Source organism: Chaetura pelagica, unplaced genomic scaffold (assembly GCF_000747805.2).
Source record: "Chaetura pelagica isolate M959 unplaced genomic scaffold, ChaPel_1.0 scaffold398, whole genome shotgun sequence".
Classification (NCBI taxonomy): domain Eukaryota; kingdom Metazoa; phylum Chordata; class Aves; order Apodiformes; family Apodidae; genus Chaetura; species Chaetura pelagica.
This window is the reverse complement of record NW_009954305.1, coordinates 246,262-256,533: the sequence shown is the minus strand read 5'-3', so window position 1 is coordinate 256,533 and position 10,272 is coordinate 246,262. Positions and strand designations below refer to the sequence as shown.

The following is a 10,272-nucleotide window of genomic DNA, read 5'->3' as shown; positions in this document are numbered from 1 at the left end:
TTCCTGCTTAGTGGAAGTGGAGGATGGATGAAGTTGAAGAACACGGTCCCTAGCCTGGGACACTGGATCAAATGAGGTTCCCTGCCAGCATTTGTCATGGCAGGTGTTGAACACTGTAATAAAACTAAGCAGATTGCCTGGATTCTCCTTTCACAGCAGAGTGACTGCACTTCAAACTCTTCTTCACCATAACTCCTTTGCTATGTAAGGGAGTGTGGTTGCACAATACAGCACAATGAGTGACCCATCGTTTTCCTTGTTCAACTGAAAGTCCCTTTTGCAGGAGAGATGACTGTAAGGTGAAGAAGCTGTACTGCATAGTTTTTGTGTTATTTGTGTTAATGAAAAAAATGTTCTGCAAGTGAAGCATTGCTTTAACTCTGTTCCTTTTGTTTTTTTAAAATAATACTGAGAGTGCCTGGAACACATGATGTCTTTTATATCTCATTATAAATGACTATAAAAATAAACAACAACCAAGCTGTTGCAGTTTCACAATACAAGCAGACTTAGAAGTCATGAAAGTGAAGCTACCTCTATAATTCTGTAGAGAGAGAGGAAAAGTAAACTGGAAGGATGAAAACATTCTGATTACTCAGTCCATGATGCTTTTGTGGATCACTTAAGCTCCACTCCCATTTGTGCAGCTGGCTTTTGGTTTCAGCTTGGACAATTAGTTCTACTGGTAGAAAATGCTGTAATGCATCATCACAACCTCAGTAAAATCAGTGGAGTTGTAACAAGTTAGCAGCTAAGAATTTGTCATTTAGCTGTCTTCTCCATCCGTTATTAGCAAACAGTGGAACAAGCATGCTGCAGTATCTTCCACTGATCTTTTAAAAATAAATCCTTACATTGGGAATATTAGAACAAGCACATTAAGACATCAGAGAGCCTAACTACAGAAACAGATTTGTTTTAGCACATGGGTCATGTCCTGCCTCCATGGGGTGGATGGGGAGGGTACATTGCCCCTTTTTGGTTTCAGGATCAACACTGACCATTCAAATAAAGTCCTCGTCTATATCAACAGAAAGTTTGTCCTTGTATTCAATAGGAGGACAACACACCATTAGTTTTGAATACTCTATAAATATTACTTAGTTATTTGGGGCAGAATTATTGTTTAATGGTGAAACATGGAAGTTCCAGTGCACAAACATGGAAGAGTTAAATAGCACAGATCAGCCTTAGGGAACAAGATATCCCTTGAGCCACTGGATCCATTTACACTACAGATGCTATAAAGGTACTTCATAATGTTTAATCTTTTTACACCTAGAGATCAATTTCATGTTGCTAGGTACTTTTGAGTGAAATTATTACATTTTCATGTGAGGAAATGCCATGACACGAATAGGTACATTAAACAAAATGTTACACTTCAATACATATATCATCCTGAAATGATTTTTTATGTTAAAATAAGTATAATTACTACCAGGGGGGTATTTTTAAAAGGTCATTTAGTATTGTTGAAATTTTTCCACAGACCTAATGACAGTATCAGTCTGTGAGAAACCAAGAAAGGGATGCAACTGAACATCTGCTAAAAATATTGCATTTTAATATTTTTTTTCCTATCTGTTATCACGTGTTATAAAGTTGAAGCTAACACATGTCTAGTATGATGATTTTGTAGACGTTAAATATACTGCACATTCAGAGTGTAAAAAAACACAAATGTGAGAACCATTATGAGATAAAAGTTAGTAATTTGTTTACAATTCCAGAAGTTATTCTTCAATTCCATAACCAATGCATTACATAGTAACACAGCAAATGTTATTCATTCTCACCCTACACAGTTTTGAGGGTGATTTATTTCAATAGTTCAGTAACTATAAAAGTGCTGTGTTAAAGATTTCACATTTTATCAGCACGCTGAACAATTTTATCAGGTAATGATGTGAATCTACATCCATCAAAGATCCTATTCCACAATGAAAAGGTAATGTTTCAGAAAACGGAGGTGTCTCCTTGGCTGTGTGATTCTGACAGAAAGCAGGTACACAGCAAATTGGATTGGTTTGGGTTCACATGTACAAGCATACTGGCAAGAGCAAGTATTTTTTGAGTAAGGGCTTCAGTGAGTGAATAGCTTTTGTATACTATAGCCCACACAAGACATTTTGTTCAAAAGTTGAAAAGTTGACAGCAAACGATCTCATGAATAACTGACCTGAAATAACCTATTTCTATGAAATGTGAAAAAAAAATCTCACTTTGCAAAGAAATAAAAATCCTATTTAAATTAATATGAAGCCCTCTGAGAGTAGGTGAAATGATACGACCCATACAGTAAAGAGCAGACAGGAATCTCAGCAAACAAATGGGAATTTAAAAATATATATTCATTATATATATTTAAAATATCCACATTTGATGTTGAAATCTATGCCTTTTTTTTTAAAGGTGTTGAGCAGACTTTATCCTAAAGCTTATACTGTAGTAACAGTGTTTTGCTTTTATCTGTGAAAGAGATTTTTCAAACACAGATACTGTTACAGAACAAAACTCTAATTGCATCGTAAATCAGAACAGCCAAGTGTGTTAAAAACCCAAACTAAGATCCACTTAATCTATGAAGTTTTGTAACAGTGAACAGCTTTCCAAGGCAACTGACAGACAGGCGTTATGATCACTGTTTTCATTCTTTCTAAAAAATATCCACTCACAGATACGTGACAATTCATTGCAAAATAAAAATCCTATGCTAGCATCTACTTCTGTTTTACAATAACCGAGTAAAAACAGCAGAAGCAAACCAAGATTTTTAGTCTGGATGTTATTTTCACTTTTCAAGCCTTTTCATTTCACAGCTTTTATACCTGATGCTCTCTATTTCAGCAGATCAGACACCACACCTACAAACAACACAAACTGCAAGTGACCACTTTACCTTCTGAAAAATCAATCAGTCCCAGCAAATGAAGCAGCTTCAGAGATGCAAATATAATCACAACAATACCCACTGTTTGCAGTCCCTCTGACTCCCACTCAAGAGTCAACATTCTTCCAACAGGCAAATCATTCCAGTCTTCACACCAGTTCACAATCAGAGGGAAATTAGAGGATTTTACCAAGAGTTTGCTTTGAAGAAAGTTGCAGTGATGTAAAGCAACACCTCACTGAGCTGTGGTGATTCACCAGCCACTCTAGCCAAGACAAAATATTAGATAAAGCCCTGCATCTCATGTTTCTCTAAGCATTTGATTCCATCAGTAGCAAGTCCTCTTAGAAAGCTGAGGTGGACCACGAACCCCTGGGTATGACATTGTATCCAGCAAGCAGCGTTACTTCAGAGCTCCTGGAGGAACATCTGTGTCAGAGCTGGAGACTTGGCTGTGTCAGTGCCAAGAAGAAATGCTCCCTGGAAACTTGCACTAGGGAGCACACTGCTCCCAGCACTCTGCACTCCAGCAGTCCCAGACCCAGCCGTTGCAATTCTTCTGCAGCTTTGCAGCCCTTCTCCAGCTTCTCTGAGCACCATTTTTATTAAGTTTCACAAATGACAGTTTGCTAAAGACAGACATCTGTTTTCACATGTGCTAAATACAGCACATCAGAAAACTACTGCCCTCTGCGTTAGAAAATACTATGTTCAGAGAAATGCTTTCCCTTCCTCTTAAGCATCACCAGAATCTAATTAGAATCTTCAGTGGAAATGAGAATGGAAATTAAAGAAATACATATCAGCACAATTGGTGCCTCCAGCTAGCAAAACAGCGCTGTCAGTGAGACATGCACTGCCCAAACCCCTGTTCTGTAGTCAGGAAGAACGTATTATTTATTGCTTGAGAAACAAAATAGAGATTTTCTAAGGACATGAAGATGTGCTGAACCCCAAAATCTGATACATATGTATGGGGATCAGGCATTTTCCACAGCTCCTGGGAAAAACTCACCCAAGCTATGGAGCAGGAGAAAAAGAAAAGAGGCTTATGATCCCAACGGATTTATTGCAGTCTGTAAAAACTAATTGTCCTGTGTTTATTACACATATGATCTAACACCAAAAACAATCTCATAAATGATGTCTGACATTGACCACTCATCTTAGGTTGCTTAACTCTTTCCATTAAAATCAATTTTTACTAAATTTTGAGAAGCTCAGAAACTTACATTTTGTCTCAGAAAGCCACTACAAATTTAAATCAGGACAACATAAAATTTAACTATTGTTTGTGGACTACCAGGTAGAAAAAGAAAAATATAATCTCCAATGTGCTATCAGCTTTTTTGTTTTTCTGCAAAGGGTGTCTGTATTGAATTACGAGAACTAATTGAAGTCCCAGATTTTTCCACATAGGCAGGACTCTAGAATCTGCATAATTCTGTTAATTTGAAAATTCACGTGTGCTTCATTTAATTTTATATCTAGGCAATATATAAGCAACCATATTATTTGATTCTGCTCTTCTGGGTATTTAATACTAGAATGCCATGAGTTCTGTATTATTTATATAAGCTCCCAATCTGAATGTTAGTTCCTTTCCCTATTAACCTGTAGATCTAAAACAGTGTCTAAGAGGAAAATACAATAAACATAAATAAAACCAAATATATAATCCTACATTTGCACTTCCAATATGTCATTACCTTTGCTTCATATTGAAAATAATTACTAAATATAGTTTCATTTTAAGTTCTATTTCTTTTAGAATAAAATTAACATTTTGTTTTCTCTGTTCAATTTCTAATTATTTTATATCATGTTGTCCTTTTAAGCCTCTGACATGTAAATATGAAGTCATTCTCATCTCTGACTTCTATTTTTACCTTGAGTTTATTCCTATTTAATCTTTTTCTTTCTCAATTTTTTCTTATTTTTCTGCAATGATGAAGCATAGACAAATGTTCATGATAATCCAAGGCTTAATGTGATCTCAGGATGGGAACTTTGACCTATATTGTTTTATGGGCATTATAAAAACAATAATCCAAATATAATTCAAACAATCACTATAACAGTGGAAGTGGGCGACTTGTTCCAGTGTGTCACCACCCTCACAGGAAATAATTTTTTCCTAATATCTAATCTAAATCCTCCCTCTCAGTTTGAGACTGTTGCCCTCAACCTGTCACTACAAGACCTTGTAAAAAGGGCTTTCCTATAGGTCACCTTCAGGTATTGGAAGGAAAAGAAATAAAAAAAAAATAACCTGAGATTATCTGCTAAAATTCATGTAACTGCTTACTGATTTCAAAGATTACCTTGTTAAAAAAAGAAGTAGACTTTTCCTCTTGTTTCTCATTATAGTTCTCTACATTAGGGGAACCACACAAAGACTTTGTGAATCTCTGAGTCTGAGCTCTGCAAAATAAACCAGTTAGGATAAGAAGCTATGTGGAAAGAAAAAGGAAATGATGTATTAAATCTTTCCTTTAATGCACCATGCAACAGATTCAAACAACAGTGTCACTTCAATATATTAATTCTTCTGGAAGTGGTTCAATTAAAAAATTAAATAAATCTTGAACCAAAGATTCTAAAATTCTATTAAATATAGGGCACCTCTTTGTATTCTGATCCCTTCTCATATGCATAGTCAAGTGTAATTTCTCTCTCCCAATTTGCTATTTGTTAAATTATTTAAAAAGAAATATTTTTGTGACAAATCCTTATGGAATGCCTATATTGACACTACAAGAAAATTTTAAAAGCTGCTCAAAAAAAGAAATTTTTCAACAATACTACCCCCATGATTCAAAAGAAGACTCCATCCTTTACATGAAGCACTGAAACAAGGGGCCCACATCTTGTAATATCAAAGCATTACTCTAGCTCATTGTCTTTCCCTAACTCCTGCTTCCATTTTCAACACTGTAATGGGTTCTGGGGGTGATTTAATATAAGTTTGCATAAATGTTTTTGTGATTCTTCAGTAGGTAGCATAGGAAAAAGAAAAAGTGCTAGCATTGTTAGGAAGCTATCCCATCTAAATGGTGCATCTTCCACTCGCTGTCAACTCCTCTAGAAAGATTTGAAGCAGAGCCTTTTTTGTTTGCACTATCACCCTGTGGGTCTACCAAACCATTAGTTACAGGAAAGCATAACCATGTCAGTGCTAAACTCTGACACAGGTAACTCCTGAATTAGCAAGAAACTTGCAGATGAGAATACAACATCAGGCTGATTTGCCCCTCCAGAAAGCAAGGGAAGTATATGCTGCAGTGTAAGGCTGTGGCAGGGATGGATGGATGGCAAGGCACTGTGTTCCCCAAAGCATGGAGTGAAGGAGTTTATGGCCATGGACCTGCTCCTTTTAATTCCTTCCCCCAGTGCTTAGCAATGTAAACACAAACCAAAGCTTTTATCTCCTAAGTAAAAAGACAAGAGAAACCCATGTTAAAGTGCTGTAGGAGATCTCTCTTGCCTCAAGAAGCACAGATCTTAACTGAGTTCTGAACTGGACAAAGTAGAACTGACAAAATTATTAGGGTCATTGTGGCATCCTTACATTTTTCTACAAACAATCAAGTAATTGATGACTACTCTAACCATGGTAAATACAATGATTTACAGGTGGAATGCAATTAATAAATTAAAAAAGACACCTTAAATATGACAGTGTATGATGTACTAAGTAAATTTTAGATTTGATTGCTGTATGTTTGTAGAATAGTTACAATTTTCTAATATTTCTTGGAAGAAGGAAAAAATACTCAGAAATATAATTTATAAAGCTTGGATATGAAAAATTGAATTTTAATAACTTCAAAGTTGCATAGAAGCAGAGAAGATCTGCCATTTCAAAGCAAACAATATTCCACCTAATTTAACACATCCCAAGAAGCAGCAAATGCTTGAGAGTAACTCATAGGATGCTATGTATTGAACAATTAAGGACAATTAGCTAAATACTAATTCTGTGATTAGTGCATTAGGGTATAATATTTCCCTAGTATTTTAAAATATTACACAGGTCTTTCAAAATGATTTGGTATTATCATACTTCTTTATGTACAGTAAACTAATTAGTAAACTAAGTCTAGTAAACTTGGTTTTATAACTATAACCTGTCACTGTAATTAGCACAGTAATGTGAAGTATGTCTTTTTTTAAATTGCTTTAGTTTTTATGAAGAATTTTTATTTTACATATTATTTTATTTTTATTTTAAAGCATGCAATATTTTTCACTATAATTTAAAAGCTCTTCTTATTTTCAATTTTTTTCTGAGTTTTGTACATGAGAGTAGAGGAATATGAAAGCCCATCTGATCCCAAATACATTGAAGTGCCTTTTCACTATATTTTGGTTTTAACATCTATTTGTAAACAGTATCAGTCAGAATAGGGCTGATCAAAATCGAACAGTTTTCAAGGCAAAAGTGTATTATTACACATTAATTTACTTGAGTTATACTGCTTTCCTAAGTGACAAAATCTGCCCAGTGTTGTAAGTCATTTACGGGGGGGAGAGGGAAGTTTTAATTGGGTAGCAGTAATAGCTCATTAGATTCTATTTGATATTTTTCCCAATGCAGCTGAAAAGGCAAACGGCTGATGAGTTAGAAACAAAAATTGGAAGTATTAATTGACTTGCCCTTCTTTCTGTGTCTCATTCTGCAGAGGGAAACATCAGTCAGTCAGAAGAGAAAGAAATTATCAAACACAGAAAGGGCACCTGTGAACAGGTCAGATGAACTTGTAATCTTCAACTTCTTGTTCATGCCATATCTGAGCTTGTTAGGAAAACTATCTGGCAGATAACGATCTGAATCCTCCTGTTAGTTAGCCAGTAAGAAATCTGATCACAGGCAATAATTTACAGTTTTCTTCACAGAAAGTTTCTTAGATCTGCAGAGGAAAATCATGCCCATTTGAAAGTATTTTGAGAGCCAGGAGAAGCAATTATTTTTTGCATGTCCTCTCAAGAATTATTCTCAAGGTAAAATAATTCAAATTTTTTGAATGAGACTCCTCCTGCATAGATTGCTACAGCCAACCACAGAACAACATGAAATTTTCATAAAATGCTTCAAAAAAATGAGACTAATGTATGGAATCACTTTGTTCCTCTTGTCAGTGTGGCAGCTGTTGAAGAGCAGAGTATTGCACCAGCAGACTACTTATCCAACTGAAATTGCAGGGAAACTTCTGCTAGTCAGAAGAGTTAGGTAGAGTGTAATTACCCAAGATTAGATTTGTCAGCCTTCATAAATCATCTTCAATAGTTACATATTTACACTAAGTGCCCTAGATCTTTAATGACTATAAGTGAATATAGGTTGAGAGAGAAGAAATTCAACACCTGTACCGGCAAGATAAGATTCACTGGTTTGTAATCAAAGGAGAAAATATTATATCCAAGCTTTGGTTATAACCAAGGTTTGGTTTCATAATTAGAAGTAAATAACACTAAAATAATATTACAGTTATAGCTGTCTAAAGTCAGTTTCCTCATTCTAGTAGTCTTATTCCAGGCTACAATATGGGGTTTATTATTTTTTTTCCTCTTCATTTTCACCTTCTGACTCTCACTTGCTCCTAAGAAGCTTTTGTTCTTGCTTTCATCTAAATCAAAGGACTGCTGCCATTACTGATCTGAAAACAAGCATTGGAAAGAATCCCACTACTCAAATATTGCCAACTCCTCGCATGACATAACAGCTACAGGTGGTTTCACTTTTCTTAAAAATTAATTGTTATAGCATGATATACAATTATGCTTAAAATAGCTATTGAGCAAGTGGATTGTAAATTAAACAGCATGGCCATGGGAGTAACATTTTAATTTATTAAGCTTTAGCAAAGCATTACAGAGAGACTATCTCTTTCCCAAATAAGGTTAAATTGCATTTAGTAATAGTAATTAATCAAATTCTGGTTTGTTTTACTGTAAAGTCCACTGGCTTGCTTGACAAACAAAGTTATCTCTAAGTTACATGACTGCCTTCAGCCTACAGACCTGATTTTCTTTTTATGTGAAAACATACTTGATCTCACAGCAGTAGGACTTGTCACTGACATGACTGTAAGAATAAATGTACTCCTACATGGGAGATGTGCAGCATAGTGGAACACTGAGGGGCCAGTCCAACTCAACTACTTTATTAGCTGTAATATAGCTGTGATATCATAAAGTTCAGACTGGCTTAACCTAACCAGTGCAAGTAAACTTGCCCCGAAAAAGCTTGCTGAAGATTTGCTTTAAAAGTAACTGATTGTTGTTTCTCTAATCATTGAACTACCTGAATGGGAGTGCGGAATATTTTTAAGCAAGCGTAAGCCCAAGGCATGCCTCCCCTGTACATCTTTAACTCCCACCTCTTCTTTTGAAGTATTATCTGAAAACACATTGACTGCTGATTAACGTTACACATAAAATATGCTCTTCCTGCTTGTAACAAAACTTTTTTTCCCTGCATGACCTCTTCAGTCTTCACATTTGGAAACAGTAACAGCAGTGTCTGACCTGCTGATTTTCTTCTTTCACTGCTATTTTTGTAATTGTACATTGAAGCAACAAATGAACCACATATGCTAACTAACATTCTAGTAACCAACAGGAATATTCACCATCCAACTTCCAAACCAACCATCTATGAATTTTAAATCCTCAGCCTATCCTGTGCTATTTCAAAACTGGTCTGTCTGGCTCCTTATGGTTCAACAGGTGGTTGGGAACAAAACGAAAGAGAAAAAAAAAAAAAACAAAAACAAGTATTATTAAACGTGACCATAAGAACATCACTACCGTTCAGCTCTTTTCTTGTGATTCACGTGTCTTTCTCTGATATAAAACAGCCCATGTAAAATAAATGTTCTACTTCTCTCCCTGGCTTTTAAAAAGGTGAAGCACTGCATTTTTTCCATAGCAACAGAAAAGTATCATAAAACAGAAGTGGCAGACATATTCCTACATTTGATGTACTTGTTAAAAGATGAGTGTATCTGTCCTATAAAAATGAGCTACAATAAATTAAGCCATATTACATAGCTGCAGCACATTCAAGAAACATAAGTCAAAAACCTTGTAATCACTGTCCCTTAGGTGTATATAATAGGACTAGGACTATATATAACATATGACAGATTTGACTACAGCTTCTGAAGCATGTAATTGTTTACTTCTTTATTTTATTTTTCACTGACAAAAGAAGTTGACTCATCAGATGAGGTCACACCTGGATTCCTGTGTCCAGTTCCCAGTTCAAGGAAGATACAGACATACCGGACAGAGTCTAGCAATGGTCCACAAAGGTATCTAAGGGACTGGAGAATCTCTCCCACGAGGAAAGGCTGAGAGGTCTTGGACTGTTC

General features: G+C 35.5%; 1 protein-coding gene across 4 annotated transcripts in view; it reads right to left on the bottom strand.

The window, feature by feature from the left end:
- KCNIP4 (Kv channel interacting protein 4) overlaps positions 1 to 10,272 on the bottom strand; it is a 320,568-nt gene that overhangs the window by 88,863 nt on the left and 221,433 nt on the right. The window contains exon 1 of one of the 4 annotated variants that reach the window (XM_010003911.1): positions 2,903 to 3,014. The exons of 2 other annotated variants lie outside the window; for them this stretch is intronic. In XM_010003911.1, the coding sequence (XP_010002213.1) occupies positions 2,903 to 3,014 (112 nt within the window). Of the gene's footprint in view, positions 1 to 2,902; positions 3,015 to 10,272 lie in introns of those variants that run through there. One more of the 4 variants, XM_010003914.1, reaches the window with a different exon arrangement.